Source organism: Rhinatrema bivittatum, chromosome 1, assembly GCF_901001135.1.
Source record: "Rhinatrema bivittatum chromosome 1, aRhiBiv1.1, whole genome shotgun sequence".
NCBI lineage: Eukaryota > Metazoa > Chordata > Amphibia > Gymnophiona > Rhinatrematidae > Rhinatrema > Rhinatrema bivittatum.
The window spans coordinates 779,588,635-779,606,748 of record NC_042615.1 but is presented as its reverse complement, the minus strand read 5'-3'; the positions used below and the strand labels follow the sequence as shown (position 1 = coordinate 779,606,748).

Sequence of the window (18,114 nt, the reverse complement as noted above, 5' to 3'; positions counted from 1 at the left end):
CAGAGAGCCCGTGAAACAGGTGAAATCCTAAGACAGTGGTAACGATTTGCCTGGTTGTGGTTTGGTCCCAGCCAGCGGTAACTGATGCTGTGCCCATCTGTAATGGACATTTCCCCCCTGCATACTTAGTCCTTGAAGTCACCAGTAGTAGACATCTTGATGCTAGACATCCTGTGAAGACTTTTTTTTTTTTTTTTTTTTTAAATATAGCACCGATAAGTGCTGCTTGGGACAGGCAGTGAGGCAAACCAAGATACATACATGCCAATGTTGCAGGGTATTTGCACATATTTTATAATTGCACTTTTGATAAACATACAGATAATAAAATACTGCTGTAGATGTGCGCTTGTCCATATATACACGTATATGGGCACACTCACAGTGGTGTTAGTTACTTTACTTCTCTTGGAACATTCTTACATCACTAATAGCTGCAATTGCTGCTTATCAGGTGTCTCCGTTTACCATAGATATGCAGGAATTCTAGTTTAGTGGGTTGTGTATATGTTTTTATAATTGTAAAACAAAAAAAATTTGTACAAGCAGATATATTGCTATTAGATAAAAAGTTCTAGCTGATCAGAGTGAAATCTCTCTCGTTTCATACATGCATTGCATTTTTTTTTCCACAGTTGCAGTGTTGCGGCGTGAAGAACTACAGTGACTGGGAAATCACCTTGTGGTTCAATTCCACCGGTAACCTGACCAGCGTGCCTCAGAGCTGCTGCCGTCACGGCCTCAAGAACTGCACTGGCCGCCTAGATAACCTACAGAGCATCTATACGGAGGTAAGAGAGAGACAGGGTGAAGTGTTTGGTCTTGGTGGGGAATCGTGGTTGTAGTGCTGCTTTTCGTCACAGACCAGAACGTCCTCTGGGAATGGGTGGCACGATTGGTCAGTTCCCACCCCCCCCCCCCCCCCCCCCCCCACAACTGGTACATACATACTGAGTATACAAACAGCATGCACACGCCTGCCGGAAAGCAGCAGTACTGGTCAAATATTTTTGCTGGATAATTCGGGGGATGCCTTTAAAATCATAGATGCTTCGATTTACCTAGATTAATTTTGACCTTTAGGAAGGTAACTAAAGCCAGACAGGAAATGTCAGAAAGCAGATACAGACATACCGCAAAGAGCCTTCTCTAACTCCTGCGGAACATTTTTTTCAGTAATTCTATCTTCCAGGACCGATAGATATTTTTCTTCCCAGTGCTTCCTAAGAAAATGGGTCCTGTAAGTGCTTTGAAGCATATTTCAGTGAAGTGACTGTAGTGTGGAGAAGCGTCTTTAGCTTCTTCCTCACTGATCCGGATATTGGTGATGTCAGGAAAGTGATGCCACATGCAGGGAAAGAGGTCATGAAGACCCTGCGCTTTGCATTGAGACAGATATCACGCAATCTAGATCGGGGTGGGTCTTTAAAAAGTGCACAAAAGGGGTTTGCAGGACTTCCAAAATATGCACTCATACACTTTTTTTTTTTATTTTTAAACTTAAATTACAATTATTTTTATTTACCAACCTCTGAGAATAACTTCAGCTGTAAATGTTTCTTAGTCCCAAGTGTGGTTGATTTTAGCCCTTAGCTGTCCCCTTTTCCTGCAGAGATATGAATGTGTGTTAGGAAAGAGATTTCTTAAAAAAAAAAAAAAAATAGGGATGTGGGATAACGAAAGATGAATACCTAATGAAGTATAAAAAAAAAAATAGAAATGCCCTAGAAATAAGACCAAAATTGCTGAGAAACAGTGTGTATATTTTAAGCAACAGATAATACTCTTGGCATAAGGAGGTTTAACTATCCACAGTGGTGGGTAGCAAGCATTGAGCTTGAGTTTTAAGCCTGTAAGTAGAGATGAGCTGATTGTGTTGAGTTGTGGAGCTTGTGAAAGTCAGTGCAAACAGGCTTCCAGTTAGAAGTTTAGTATCGCCAGCTGAGATTGCAGCATTTTAAATCTAAAATTATGATACAAAAAAAATTAGTCGTCCCCCCCCCCCCCCTTCATTAGGTGAATCTAATCAGGGTGGTATACACTGACCGGGCTACGGGAATAATAAATTCACTTATTATATGGGCACATCACATTATTCTGTGAAAAGCACCGAGTGCATGTTCTCCTCTGCCTGCTGTAGGGCTGTGAACAGAAACTGGAGACTTTGCTGGAAAAAGTCCTCACCTACGCCTCGCTTGTGATCCTTGGGTTTGCCATTGTCAAGGTATGTGCACATGTTTCTAATTCATTTCCAGCAGCCTGCAAACTGGGGTGGCTTGAGGCAATCTGCTGCCTGAGGCGAGGGATGAGATGGCACTCTCTCGCCCTACTCCGGTCGGCAGCCTTCCTCCACGCCGCTGGCCTGGCCTCCAGCAGCGTTCCTCTTCCATGCCGCCGACCCTCCTCTTTAATGCCGCCGCGGCAGGGGCAGGCAGGATGAGGCAGATGCCACAGTGGCGTTCTGAGAGGGCCATTTTTTGCGGCCTCACTATGGAACTGCCACTGCCTGCAAAGCTGAAGTGTTTCCTAATGTAATCTGTTCATATACAGACTGATCCTGAACGCCTGAAAGCAACCCTTGCTATTCCAAGAAAGGTTAATCTAATGTTAGAAAATGAGGAAGAAAGCACAAAGATCACACCTATTAAATAGACAGTCCAAAAAGAGAAGTCATATCAAATGTCTCTGGCTGATGCAACAATCCACTTTCTATAAGTCAACAATCCAAACATTCTCCTGAACAATTCCTATAAATATCCTCAATGTTTATAGGAATTGTTTAGGAGGATTTTTGATTGATCAACATTATATAATGGGCAATCAGCTAAAATCCTTTATTGACCAGGGAAATATGGGCCAGAATTCAGGCAGAAATAGCATTTAATTGATTTTGATTGATCATCTGCCTGTCCATAAAGGCTCAGGAATAAAACTAATAAAAAGCTTCCACGTTCTTGGATAAATTGGCCAAGACTCATAGGAAGAAAAGGGACCCAAAAACGGATTTTCTTCAGGCTCCTTCAGTTTCTGTGACCTCCAGCGGATTCTGTGGCTCTCCCGATTCATAGCCACCTGCAGACAAGGATGTGGCAGATGCCTACATCATACCTCCTTGAATGGTGTAATCAACTGGAGGGATGACTCCCAAAACCAGGAGCAGGCAGTGGGCTCCACTGAGAGCACAGACTGGCATGTTCTGCCTACTTTGGCCACCTTCCCCCTTGGATTGGGCTGTTATCTGTAAATTTGATCAGCCTCTCTCGTTCCCATTTCCAGGTCGTTTATAAATATATTAAAAAGCAGTGGTCCCAAAACAGATCCCTGGGCACTCCACTACTCACCTTTTCTCCATTGAGAAAACTGAACATTTAGACCTAACTTCTGTTATTTCTTTCTACCAGTTACCAATCCACAGTAAGACATTGCCCCCTATCGCCATGATGTTTTAATTTCCTAAGAAGTCTCTCATGAGGGCCTTTGTCAAATGCTTTCTGGAAATCCAGATACATTATATCAACTGTCTCACCTTTATCCACATGTTTTATTCACGCTCTCAATAAAATGTAGTAGAGTGGTGAGGCCAGACTTGCCTTGGCTAAATCCATGATGCTTTGTCCCATTTAAACTATGCCCATCTATATGTTCAGCAGTTTTGTTCTTTATGATACTTTCCACTATTTTGCCTGGCACAGACATCAGATTCACTAATCTGTAGTTTCCTGGATCACCCTTGATCCCTTTTTAAAATTGGCGTTACACTGGCAACCCTTCAGTCTTCAGGTACCTTAGACAATGTTAATGATACTTTACAAGTTATTAATAGCAGGTCTGCAATATATTGTTCAGTTCTTTCACTGCATGTGAACTCTTCTCTCTACCTGTATTACATATATTGTGATTTTTCTTAAACAGGTTATCCTACATGGTGATAATCTGCCAAAAACATTTGGCTATATGCTACCAATTTCCTAGCGTGTAGCCAGATGGACTCAGGACCAATGGGTATTGTGCTCTCCTGATAGCAGATGGGAGACGGAGTCAGAATTCAAAGCTGACATCACCCTACGTATACCCGTGCAGTAAGCTTAGCTCTCCAGTATTTCTCCGTCTCCATAGCAGATGCGGACACTATCCACACGGGAATACTGTAACATTTACAACAAGAAAGAAGAAAGAGAGAAAATTTACCTTTAAGAAGAGAGCCCCGCTTCTCCTGCGGTGAAACCTAAAGGTCCCTCCCACAGTCTAGAGTTCCTGAGATGATTTTCAATATCCCTTAGAGGTGAGCCTTGGTCCGGCAGCCGGTTCCCGGCGTGGACTTAGTCCAGGGTGCCTGAAAGACAGTGGGTGCAGATTTGAGCATGGTGGTGAAGGTATTTCCCTCTCCCCCCCGCAGCTGGAGACCGCCCGGCACGCGATCGGTAAGTGCTGAGGCCAGGTAAGGTGTAGAAACCTTTACATCTAAGTCTCTGGTCTCCAATGCTTGAATGGGTGTACCGATCATCTTCCCGGCGAGGTTTAAAGGGCACCGATTGGGTTGAGCAGCCCAGGTACGGCTAGGCTCCGATTCAGTGCAAGGGTCCACACATGTGGAGACCCTTGGGGGGGGGGGGGGGGGTACAGTCTTGCCATCAAGATCATCAGTGCCATTTTTCCTCTCTGACCGGCGGCACATGCGGGGCATGCCTAACTTGAGCGCATCCATAGAGGCATGTGCATATCGGCGCACAGCGGCACGCACATCGGAGGTGGGCACACAAAGTTTGTAGCCCTTGCGCATAACTTTGCACCCGGCGCACATGACTAAGCACATCCACACGCATACCTACGCGCACAGCTGAGTTTGAAACTCTGTGTGCACAAACAATGGCACTGCCATCCAAAAAGGGCAAGGGACACTCCCTCTGCCCAGCCTGCCACTTAAGAGCCACCCAACCTGAATTGGAATCCTTCCTATGCCAGCAGTGCCAACAGGCCCAGGGGGAACCAAAGCAAGGCCCCCTTCAGCCAGGAGAGGGGTCCGGAACCACTGATGATTATACCCCGGACCTATGTATCTCCAACTTGGCTCCCCCACAGGAAGGCACCTCTGGGGCTTCTACGACAACCCCTCCTGGGATCAACATGGACCCAGGGACCTTCTCCTGGGTGGAATTTTTTAAAGGGCTGCAAATGTTTGTCCAGGCACAACCAGCCCCTGCTGCGCACCAGTCTCAACCCCTGCCAGAAGCCCAGGACCTTCCCGGCGCCTCCCAGGTCCCTTGAGACATGCCTCTCCTAACCAAGAGCCTCCCTATTAGGGAGCCAGACACTTCAGATGATGAGACTGACTCCCTTGAAGAAGGAGATATCCCTCCAGGGATGGAGCCATACTGAACCATGCTTCAATTCTTCCACAAGGACGAATTACCTGCCCTCATGTCCCAGACTCTGAAGACTCTGGGCATTCCAGGCACTGACCCTGTAGTGGAACCAAAGAAGAACTCCATCTTAGTGTCCCTCCGTAAGGCCTCATGCTATTTTCCTATGTTGGAGGCCATCCAGGAACTTGATTGACCTGGAATGGAATGCCCCAGAGGCCAGCTTCAAAGGGGGCGGGCCCTAGAAGCCCTATATCTTCTGGAGCCCACAGCCAAGGAACGCCTACGTTTCCCAAAGGTGGATGCTATTTTCTATGCAGTCTCAAAGCGCACAACGATCCCCGTTGAGGGAGGAGCGGCACTGAAGGATACCCAGGATAGACAACTGGAATCCATCCTTAAGCAGTCCTTTGACGTATCAGCAATGACACTGCAGATTGCGCCCTGCTGTGCATTGGTGGCACGTTCCTTTTTGCTCCTCTCCAGAGACGCAACTACGACCGGAGAAACTATGGAGCCTGTAGTCTCTTTCCTCACTGATTCTACCTCAGGCCTCATGCGCACCTCAGCCAGGAACGTCGCCTCAGAAGTGGCAGCCAGAAGACAACTATGGCTCCAGAATTGGTCGGCTGATGCGACATCCAAAGCGAATCTCACGAGAATGCCTTTTAAAGGATCTCTTATTCAGAAGCGAATTGGAGAAGTTAGCCAACAAATGGGGTGAATCTCCTGTACCCCCGCTACCAGAAGATAGGAACAAAAGAATTTGGCGCTCTTTCCCCAGAAGAACCAAGGGCAGAGGATCGCAGCGTTTTAGACCTTACAAGAACACACAGCCCCAAGCACCTCGCCCCTCAGGAAGGGCTCAGTCCTATTGCAACAGACACATCAAGAGGGGAGCAGGCTCAGGGGCAGGCTCCGGCCGTACCCCTCAATGAGAAGACGCAGACCCATCCACAAGAAGACGACATAGGGGGCAGACTTGCCCTCTTCTACCAAAGATGGGTCGAGATAACATCGGACAAGTGGGTCCTAACTATCATTCGAGAAGGGCACACTCTGGAATTCCACAGCATCCCTAGAGACAAATTTATGAGATCACCTTGCCAGTCCCACTCCAAGAGGCTGGCAGTGGAAACCACACTAGCAAGACTACTCAGCCTGAAGGCAATAGTCCCGGTGCTCGCGACCCAACAAAATACTGGCCACTTTTCCATCTATTTTATCATCCCGAAGAAAGAAGGGTCATTCCGGCCCATCCTGGACCTCAAGGCCGTCAATAGTTACCTGAGGGTACCACACTTCTGCATGGAAACCCTACGCTCTGTTATAATGGCAGTACAACTGGGAGAATTCTTAACCTCTCTGGACCTATCCGAAGCCTATCTTCACATCCCGGTCCATCAGGACCACCAGTGCTTCCTACGTTTTGCGATACTGGGCCATAACTACCAGTTCATAGCGCTACCCTTTGGTCTAGCTACCGCCCACAGAACCTTCACCAAAATTATGGTAGTGATGGCGGCAGCGACACTGAGGAAAGAAGGGAGTCCTGGTACATGCTTACTTGGACGATTGGATGATCAGGGTAAAGTCTCTGGAGGAGAGTAGACAAGCGTCCACTGGAGTCAAGAAGCTACTGCAGGAACGGGTGGGTCGTGAACACAGCCAAGAGCTGTCTACAGCACCTCCTAGTCACTAGAGTACCTGGGAGTAAGGTTCGACATCAAACAGAACAAGGTCTTCCTCCCCCCTCCAAGGAGAAAGAAACTGATGGATCAGTTGCGAAAACTGTTGACCTATGCTCGCCCCAAGGTATGGGACTGCCTTCAAGTCCTCGGCCTCATGACATCAACTCTGAAAGTCGTTCCATGGGCAAGGGCCCATATGCGACCGCTACAGTATTCCCTTCTGTCACGATGGAACCCAACGTCCCAGAACTACTCAATTCACCTCCAAGTACCGGCAGAGGTTCGGGACCAGCTCCAATGGTGGCTACAGGAAGACCACCTAAGCAGAGGAGTAAACCTATCCCCACCGAACTGGATCTTGCTCACCACGGATGCGAGCCTGTGAGGGTGGGGAGCCCAGTCAGGAACTGACGGCCCAGGGACAATGGAACAAGGAAGAGGCTGCATGAACATAAACCGCCTAGAAGCTCGAGCTCTCAGACTAGCCTGCCTACATCAACCGCCAGGGAGGAACCAAGAGCCAGCAGGTGTCTCTGAAGATAGACCCCCTCATGGCATAGGCGGAAATAAACCTGCAAGGGATTTTGGCCTCCCACATCGTGGGAGAAGACATCTCAGCGAACTACCTCAGCAGGGAGAGCCTAGACCCGGGGGAATGGTCGCTGGCGGACATGGCCTTCCAGCTGATAGTAAATCACTGGGGTCTCCTACTGGCAACCCGTCTCAATGCCCAAGTTCCCAGGTTCTTCAGTCACGGATGAGAACCACAATTCCAGGGAATATGTGGATAAGTGCAAGGTGATGCATATAGGGAAAAATAACCCATGCTATAGTTACACAATGTTATGTTCCATATTAGGTGCTACAACCCAAGAAAGAGATCTAGGCGTCATAGTGGATAACACATTGAAATCGTGTGTTCAGTGTGCTGCGGCAATCAAAAAAGCAAACAGAATATTGGGAATTATTAGAAAGGGAATGGTGAATAAACGGGAAAACGTCATAATGCCTCTGTATCATTCCATGGTGAGACCGCACCTCGAATACTGTGTACAGTTCTGGTCGCCGCATCTCAAAAAAGATATAATTGCGATGGAGAAGGTACAGAGAAGGGCTACCAAAATAAGGGGAATGGAACAGCTCCCCTATGAGGAAAGACTAAAGAGGTTAGGACTTTTCAGCTTAGAGAAGAGACGGCTGAGGGGGGATATGATAGAGATGTTTAAAATCATGAGAGGTCTAGAACAGGTAGATTTGAATCTGTTATTTACTCTTTCGGATAATAGAAAGACTAGGGGGCACTCCATGAAGTTAGCATGTGGCACATTTAAAACTAATCGGAGAAAGTTGTTTTTTACTCAATGCACAATTAAACTCTGGAATTTGTTGCCAAAGGATATGGTTAGTGCAGTTAGTATAGCTGTGTTTAAAAAAGGATTTGATAAGTTCTTGGAGGAGAAGTCCATTACCTGCTATTAATTAAGTTGACTTAGAAAATAGCCATTGCTATTATTAGCAACGGTAAAATGGAATAGACTTAGTTTTTGGGTACTTGCCAGGTTCTTATGGCCTGGATTGGCCACTGTTGGAAACAGGATGCTGGGCTTAATGGATCCTTGGTCTGACCCAGTATGGCATGTTCTTATGAATCAATGCTCTCATCCAGAACTGGCCAGAGGAAGACCTCCTGTACACCTTCCCCCCCCCCCCCGGCCACTACTGGGCAGGATCCATCCACAAGATAGAGTACCACAGGGGGCTTGTTCTACTAGTCGCCCTGGACTGGCCAAGACGACCGTGGTATGCGGAAATGCGAAGACTACTTGCGGGGGACCCTCTGCGTCTACCTCCACACAGGGACCTTCTTCAGCAGGGACCGATCTTCCATGAATATCCGGTTCGATTCTCTTAGGGTATGACCCTTGAGAGGACGAGCCTGAAGAAGCGCGGCTACTTGAAGGCCGTAATTGACACCCTGCTCTGGGCACGCAAGTTCTCCACATCTCTGTCTTACATACGAATCTGGAGATTATTCGAAGCCTGGTGTGAAGACCGCAGTCTCCTCCCGCGGACAGCCAAGATTCCAACAATCCTGGAATTCCTGTAGGACAGCATGAAGAAGGGGTTATCTTTAAACTCCCTCAAGGTCCAAGTTGCAGCACTGACCTGCTTCAGATCCGAAGTGGACGGTACCAGACTATCAACTCATCCAGATGTGTCTCGCTTCCTGAAAGGGGTAAGCAATTCCAACCACCCCTAAAGTGGCCAATTCCTCTATGGAACCTCAACCTAGTACTAGACTTCCTAGCAGGGGATTCCTTCAGACCAACACGCGGTCTCTCACTACGTCTCCTGACCTTAAAGACAGCATTCTTGGTCGCAATATGTTCAGCTCAGCACATCTCCGAACTTCAAGCACTATCCTGCCGGGAACCGTTCCTCAGGTTTACCCCGGGCACCATACAGCTGCGTACTGTACCATCCTTCCTTCTGAAAGTGGTTTCCCCGTTCCACTTGAACTAAACCATATCTTTACCATCTCCAGATGAGCACAAGGACTCTGAAGACTCACGCCTCCTTTGCCACCTGAATGTCGGCAGAATCCTAGTCCAGTACTTGAAAAGATCGGAACCCTTGCACAAAACAGATCACCTGTTCGTTCTTAGCAGCGGGAAGAAACAAGGGGAAGCGGCATCGCGGGCGACCATAGCCCGCCAGATCAAAGAAGTAATCAAGGCAGCCTACATAGAGGCAGGAAAGCCATTACCTCTACAGGTCAAGGCTCATTCTACAAGGGCCCAGGCAGTCTCCTGGGCTGAAACCAAGCTGATGTCGCCAGCCGAGATCTGTCGGGCGGTGATGTGGTCCTCCTTACACACCACCTCCAGGTTTTACCACCTGGATATTCAGGCCAGGGAGGATACAGCCTTTGCAAGGGCAGTACTAATTGGGCCACGGGCAGCCTCCCACCTTGTGCGGGAGTAGCTTTTGTACATCCCATTGGTCTTGAGTCCATCTGGTTACATGCTAGGAAATGGAGAAATTACCTATCTGATAATTTCGTTTTCCTTAGGGTAGATAGATGGACTCAGCATTCTGCCCACGGCTGCTCCAGAAATTGAGAACCTCTGATAACAAATCTCGAGGCTAAGCAAATACGGGTAAGCCACGGCCTACTCCTAGTTCAAGACACCCACAGTTTGTCCAGTGTCGTAGTTTATCCTTTGAGTGCACTGGCGGTCTCCAGTTTAAAAAAATAAATAAATAAAAATAAATAAATAAATAAATATATATATATATATATATATATATATATATATATATATATATATATATATATATATATATATAATAATCAGTTGAACCAGTTCAAGGTTTATCAAGTTTAATCAAGTATTAAGCAAGAGAATACTGAAGAGCTAAGCTTACTGCACAGGTATATGTAGGGTGACGTCAGCTTTGAAATCTGACTCCGTCTCCCATCTGCTATCAGGAGAGCACAATACCCATTGGTCCTGAGTCCATCTGTCTACACTAAGGAAAACAAAATTATCAGGTAAGTAAGTTCTCCAATATAAGCATACACCAGTATGTTAGATCTTATGTGAAACAGGAATTGGGCTTCATTAAGCAAGACTGGTAGTATTTTCTAATACCCAACATATAGGGAGGATTAAGCCTATACTGGATTTACAAAGACTGAACAATCTGCAGGTTCACAAGAAGTTCAAGATGAACGCTCTCCCTTTTATTCGACTGAGGGATTGGATGTGTGCTCTGGATATCCTTGTTCATAGCACCTTAGGTCTGTGGTGAAGGACGTGCACTATGGATACAAGATGCTCCCGTTTGGTCTGTCTGAGGCCCCGAGGGTATTTATGAAATGCCTTGCTTTGGTGGCAGTGCAGATGTAGCTTCATTGGCAGGGTGTCTGCATGTTTCCATACCTGGATGATTGGCTAGTGGCAAAGCCATCCACATCAAGAGTTTGAGTCCTTTGAAAAGACCATTCAGCTCCTCCAGTCCCTGAGGTTAGTTAGTAGCATTAAAACATGGCTATTCAAACAAGCCTTGCAAGAGCTGTTAACTTAATAATTTCAAACTACTGATTTTATACCAAGGTAAAGTATATTATTTTTTATTTTATTATCTATACTCTTACTATACTGCCTCTCTAGCTGTTTAAATTTTATGATTATTTAGCTTGCAATTTTAAGTTTACTATTTTATTTATTTACATTATGAAACTATGTATCTACTTCCTTTCTTCTTTTGGAAATGCAAATATTATTAAATGAATATTTAACTACTGTAAACAGATTTGATATGCTTGCATGAAAAATCAGTATATAAAAATTATTAAATAAAAAATAAAACTTTACCAAGTCGAGCATGGTTTTTGTTCTACAGATTCATTTTACAGGAACCTGGATAGCCTCTTCAGGAGAATGTGTTCCTCCTCACCAAAAGGGCTGCAGTGCTGAGGGGTTTTGCTAGGTCTCTTTCAGCAGGATGAAATGTCAGCAAGGGTGATCTTTGCCCTACTTGTGCATATGACTTCTGAGGTGCAGATTGTTCGAAACCAATCCATTCAGCTCTATTAACCTTTTATCTTATCAAATCTTGGTGAACCCCGGAATTAGGGCATCCCTTCAGTAGTGAATGAATTCAGTTGTTCTCAGGGTGTCCCATCATATCAAGTGAATCTGTCTACCAGAGCTACATGAACACAAAGATTGTAGTTTCCATTGGAGACTTCTGCAGATCAACTATTGGAATTGTGAGCCATTAATTGCATTATGTTTGTCTGGATTAAAATTCTCTTTCCTGAAAATCTACAGACAACTTATCTTCCGGGAATTCAGAATACGCTCGCAGAGTATTACATCCACACGAGTGGTCCTTGGACCAAAGAGTCGCAAGTTATTCATTCAGTTGCTGGGGAAGGCCAGTGATTAGTTTGTTTGCCTCAGATAACAGGTTGAAAAAGTCTGTTCCATGTATCCAAGCAAGTATATATTAGCCGTCAATGCTTTTCTGCAAGACTGAAATGTTGGTCTATTTTATACATACCGTTCTATTCCTCTAATCAACAGGACTGTCCAGAAAGTAATTCAGGATGAGCCAAAGATTGTTTTCATTGCACTCTCTGACCACTGCAACTGTGGTTTCCATATCTCGTTTGTCTATCAGTACAATCTCCAGTTCTTTTGGAGATATCTCTGACCCTCATTGCACAGAAGGGCAGGCTCTGCCATCTGAATCTCTGGTATCACTGTCCTTTGTGGCTTAGTCTCTTTTCTCCTTCAAAAGAAAGTGGAGGATTTGCTGATTTTTCAGCTAGAAAGCCTTCAGCTAGGAAGTCTTACAATTTCGAGTGAAAGATGTTCTTGACTTGATGTGAGACTAGCCATCTGGATCTCTTCTCCTCTGGCCCAAGGGGTTTATTTCAGTAGCTATTCTTTTTGTACTCAGGTCTTAGTTCCTCTTCAATCAAAGTTCAGCTTGGTGCTGTTGTGGTATATCATCAGCAGATTGAAGGGACTCTGATCTCTCTCCACCCTTTAGATTCCAAATTCATCCGCACTGTAGACCTCCAGTGTCATAGGATCTGAATGTAATACTGGCTCAACTCCTGACACCTCCTTTCAAAGCTCTTGAATCATTGGTCTTAAACGTCTCTTCTGGAAAGCAGTGTTACTCTTCAAGCCAAAGTGACAGCTACAAGTGTGTGAATTGCAAGCTCTAGTCTCCTACTCACTGTACCTGCATTTTTTTTCACAATGGGTACTTCTGCCTACTTACCCTGAATCCTTCCATAAGTGGTTCCTGCAAGCCACATTAACCAATTTATTGTGCTGCCTACTTTCTTGAGGTCACATGTACAAAGGAGTAAAGGCTCTTCATTCCTTGGACTCTGAGAGCCCTAGCATATTATTTGAGAACTCAACCTCATTGTTTTGCTTCTTAACTTTTTGTGTTCTTTGATCCCAACAGATTGGGAATGGCAGTGGCCAATAAACTGTATCCAATTGGTTAGCAGACTATTTGCTCACTGTTATGGCTGACTGGCCTACAGATTAGATGCTGTGAAGCCTCATTGAGTGAGTGCCGTGTTGATTTCAGTGGCACAACTTGGGGCCACCTCCTTTGAAGATACTTACAAAGCTGCTACCTGGTGATCTGCGCACACTTTCATGTCCAACTGTTGCCTGGACAACATATCCTGAGGAGGTAGTAACTTTGGGCACGTGGTTTTTGCACAGCCTCTTCTCCCAGTAGTCCACTCTCCGCCTGATGGGGCCTGATTGTCAGCTATCAGCTTGGGACTATCCACACATAATAGCTAATGAATGCCTGCTTGTCAACAGAGAAAGCAAGTTTGCTTACCTTTTAAACAGAGTTCTCCATAGGCAGATGAATTAGCCTTTCTTAATACCCACCTGCCTGCCTGGAGAATCAGCTACCTCAATGAAGCTTAAGTTCCGATAGAGACTGAGGGCCTCACAAGGCAGTGGTTGCACACAGGAACTCCCACACATATTCTGTAAAGATTATCTGAGCTTTGAGAGATGGATCTGTGTTGGTGCTACCTGACGACACCTACGTGTCATGGTTAATTCTATGGAGAACCCTGTTTACAGGTAAGCAAACTTGCTTTTATGATAGACCATTTCTGCAGCTGAAGCACCATTTTACTCTTCGAGACAGCTTTGAAGATTAGCCTCTTAAAGAGGCTTTTCAGGTTTGACTGTAGAGCAAAAGTAATGAGTAAACCTTTACTGTCTTAGCAAGGGAATGGAAGAGAGATTCTGGGACGAGGCATGTGGGTGAATTGCAGGCAGTAGCCCTTATCTTCTAAGGTAAGGACTGAAAAAGCTAGGACTGCAGCAATAACTTTTTATTTATTTTTTCCTTGATTTTTGTCTCTTTCCCTTTCAGTTTTTTGGCATGCTGAGCGCCTGCGTGGTGATGTGTAGGAAGAAAGATGATGGGTACCAGCCCCTGCACACTGGAACCTTTGCCTGAAGAGGACTGTGAGCCTGGACAATAAATCCTCTCTCTCCCCAGAAGCTCAAACGGGCTCACAGCAGCGCTTCCAAAGGGACCATGTGCTTTTATTCTGAATTTTGTTAAATTGCTATGAACAAAAGATGTTAATTTAATTTTTTCTCCACACCAAGGGCATTGCCAAAGGGAGTGGGATAAAATAAGTTGTTTCGGTGGCAGTACAGGGAACCAGGTGCCTTCCAGAGTCAGAGAAACAAACGTTGCCAGTAGAAAGGAGGCAAATACAATTCTAATATTTTTTTCTCTAATGCATAAAAATTGTTTGATTTATTACTTTTGTTTAATGGCTGAACTATTGTAAAATGCAGGCAGTATAGTCTGTTTTTTTTTTTTTTTTTTTTTTTTTTAAATCAATAAATTATTCTTTTTCAAAAATGTTAACCATCAAAAGAAGTATTAAAATTTTTTTTTTTTTTTTAATATTCAGCCTTTTGGATGGTGATGGCTCTGTGAATATGGTATCTTCTGTTGCAATTTGTCCTGGTCCTTGAATGTTTGCATTGTGAAGTAAGCACTCTTCCACCCGCCCACCTCCCCCCCTTTTTTTTTTTTAACTATTTGTTCTTTAGACTTTGCTTTTCTCTGTGGCTCAGTCATTATTCTGACCTTCTTTTCGCCAGGAGCCACAGACAGCAGCTCTCTTCAGAAATCTGTTTACATGTAGCAAACTTGACCAGTAGGTATCCCTTCTGAGTGATTAGAATTACCTGCCTCCGGCGGGGTTGTAAACATGGCCTCTGAAGCCTGAGGAACAGGGGCTGAGATCATGCTGACCTCCTGTAATGTCCTGGATATTTCTCTTTTATTTCTTCTGCAGATATTTTACCTATCCTAGCAGCTTCTGCTGGCTGTAATGCCAAAACAGTAGCTGTAGCCAGGGGTGGCCAATTCTTTCAGCCTTAAGAGTCACAAACAGGTTGGGTTTTCAGGATATCCACAATATATATAGAGAGAGATGTGCATGCACTGCTTCCATTGTATGCAAATGTATCTCATGCATATTCCTTGTGGACATCCAGAAAACCTGAATGGCTAGGTGTGCCCCGAGCACCGGGTTGAGAAGCACTGCTGTACAGTCTTTTCCATCCCTCTGAATTTTGCAAAGTAAAAAATGAAACGTTTTTTCAAGAGTTTTGAAGGTACCTATCTTTATAATCACTGGTTCTAACCCAGTCCTTGGCTCACCTGACCAGTCTGGCTTTCAGTTTTCCAGAACGAATAGATTTGCATGCAGTTTCCAACTTATGCATAATCATTGTGGATGGTCTGAAAACCAGACTGGCCAGGTGGTCCTTGAGGACAAGGCTAAGCCACTGCTTTAGCCCACTGGGTTTCCTAAACTGCAGTATATTTTATTTATTTATTTATTTATTTAAAATTTTTATAGACCAACATTCATCAGGGATATCACATCGGTTAACATTGTAACGCAAACAGACGCCTGGGGAGGCGTTTTACATCGAACAGAGTTATATCAACAATTTATAACAAATTAACAAAAGAACAATTGAGGGGGGGGGGGGTAAGAGGGGGAATATAAGGAGGGAAAGTAACATTGAATGTTAAATGTTAAGAATAGGCTTTACTAATATATATAAAATAATATTATAACAGTATATACATATCCAATATGAGGCGATGACATATTAAATAAATTTGAGTATAGTTTGAGAGGAGAGGGGGGTAGAGGAACCTAGGGGGGGGGGGGAGAGGGAAGGAGGGTAGAATGTGTAGGGATTAAATGAAACGTAGGGGTAGAGAGATGGGGTGGGGGGGAGGGGAAAGAAGCGAGGGTGGAGTGAAGTGGAAGGTGGGGAAAGAGGGAATTGAGGAAGAAGGGAAAATAAGCGAACTGAAAAGTAAGGAGAGAGAGGAGAGGGTGGGAAAAGAGAATGGAGAGAAAGATTGAGAAATTAGGTGTAGGCTTTAGTAAAGAGCCAAGTCTTCAGCTTCCGTTTAAAGGTTTTTGAGCATTCTTCTTGCCGTAATTCAACTGGCATTGTGTTCCAAAGGGTCGGCCCGGCGATCGAGAGCGCTCGGGCTCTCGTGGAGGTAAGTTTATAGAGTTTGGGAGAGGGGGTAGGCATGGTGGCGAGATGTTGGTGTCTGGTGGGCCTGTTAGATTGGTGGAGGCGGAAGGATTCATTAAACCAGTTCATTTCGGGATTGTATAAGGCCTTGTGGACAAGAGAGAGAGCCTTATATTGGATGCGGGATGTAATAGGGAGCCAGTGTAAATCTTTTAATACAGGTGTGATATGATCATTTCTGCGTGAGTTAGTCAAGATCCGGGCTGTTGTGTTTTGCAGTATTTGAATGGGGTGGATGGAGTTGTTCGGAAGGCCGAGGAGAAGGGCATTACAGTAATCAGTTTTGGCGAAGATGGTGGTTTGTAGGACTGTACGGAAGTCGGGGGGATGTAATAGGGGTTTCAGTTTTTTTAAGGAGTGGAGTTTAAAGAAACCGTCTTTTAGTATATTACTGATGAATTTCTTCAGCGTGAAATGACCATCAAGGATGACGCCAAGATCACAGACTTGTTGGGCAAATGGAATATAACTAAGGGGGGGTTAGGATGGTTTTGAGGTGAGATGAGCATGATTTCAGTTTTGGTAGTGTTAAGTGCTAAATGGATGGAAGATAAGAGTTTGTTAATGGAGTGGAGCGTATCATTCCAGATTTCAATTGCTTTTGATGGGGAGTCAGTGATTGGAATGAGTAACTGAACATCGTCAGCGTAGACATAATGATGCAGGTTAAGATTAGAGAGGAGGTCACAGAGGGGAAGCATGTAAATATTGAAAAGGGTAGAAGAGAGGGATGAGCCTTGTGGGACACCCTGATTGAGGGGGATGGCCTTGGATTTGTGATTTCCTAGTTGGATTTTGCAGTTTCTGTTACTGAGGTAAGAGTTGAACCAGTTGTGAGCAACACCCGTAACACCGATTTCTGTTAATCGTTGTAAGAGAATGGAATGGCTGATGGTATCGAATGCAGAGGAGATGTCGAGAAAGGCCAGAATATAGGATTGCCCTTTATCAAATCCTTTAAGGATATGGTCTGACAGGGAGAGTAGAAGTGTCTCTGTGCTGTGGGATTTCCGGAAACCATATTGAGTAGGTGCAAGGATATGGTTATCTTCGAGGAATTCTGAGAGTTGTTTGTTGACAGTTTTTTCGAGGAGTTTAGAAATAAATGGGAGATTAGAGATAGGGCGGTAGTTGGTGAGATCGGAGGGGTCAAGTTTAGGTTTCTTTAAGATAGGTTTGACGATGGCCTGTTTAAGGGGGACAGGTACCTGTCCCGAGGTAATGGACAAGTTAATGATTTTTGTTAATGGTTTGGCGATAATGGTGGGGATGGTAAGAAGATGTTTGGTGGGTATTGTGTCAGAGGGGTGGGTGGAAGGTTTGGCTTTCTTGATGAAGGATTCGATTTCAAGTGTAGAGGTGCAGTCTAGGGAGGAAAGCGCTTTAGTGTAATTACTGGAGATTGTTCGGTTGAAGTCAAGTTTAGCGTGATTGATGGGAGTTGTGGATGGAGTGGTAAAGTTGGCCAGCAACTTGTCTATTTTGGCTTGGAAGAATGTGGCAAGTTCTTCACATTTGGGTTTAGCTACTTCATCTGGAATGTCGGGGGCTGCTGACTTGGTCAGGGAGGCAACGTAGTCATATAGCACTCTGGGGTTGAATTGGAATTGATGTATTTTGGTTGCGTAAAAGTCTCGTTTTGTCTTGTTGAGTTTATCGCTGTACAGATGTAGGGCGGATTTAAATTGAGCAAGGTGTGTGGGCGTGGGGACGTTACGCCAGATCTTTTCAAATTTTCGAAGATGTTGCTTTAGGTTCTTTAGTTCTTGGGAATACCACGGTTTCCTTTTTTCTTTGTGTATCGGAGAGATGAGTTTTGATTGCAGGGGGCAAGTAGTGTTGGCTATGTTGTTGGTTATGTCATGCCACGAGGCAAGCGCTGTGTCTGCATTGGTGAGATCT

At 44.9% G+C, this 18,114-nt stretch overlaps 1 protein-coding gene across 1 annotated transcript in view; it reads left to right on the top strand.

The window, feature by feature from the left end:
- The window catches only part of LOC115077821 (tetraspanin-36-like), a 73,356-nt gene extending 57,760 nt beyond the window's left edge, over window positions 1–15,596 (top strand). The window contains exons 5-7 of the mRNA XM_029580112.1: window positions 636–791; window positions 2,141–2,224; window positions 13,994–15,596. Coding sequence (XP_029435972.1) covers window positions 636–791; window positions 2,141–2,224; window positions 13,994–14,080 — 327 coding nt within the window. The 3' untranslated portion in view covers window positions 14,081–15,596. The remainder of the gene's footprint in view (window positions 1–635; window positions 792–2,140; window positions 2,225–13,993) is intronic.
- Window positions 15,597–18,114: the final 2,518 nt, after the last annotated feature.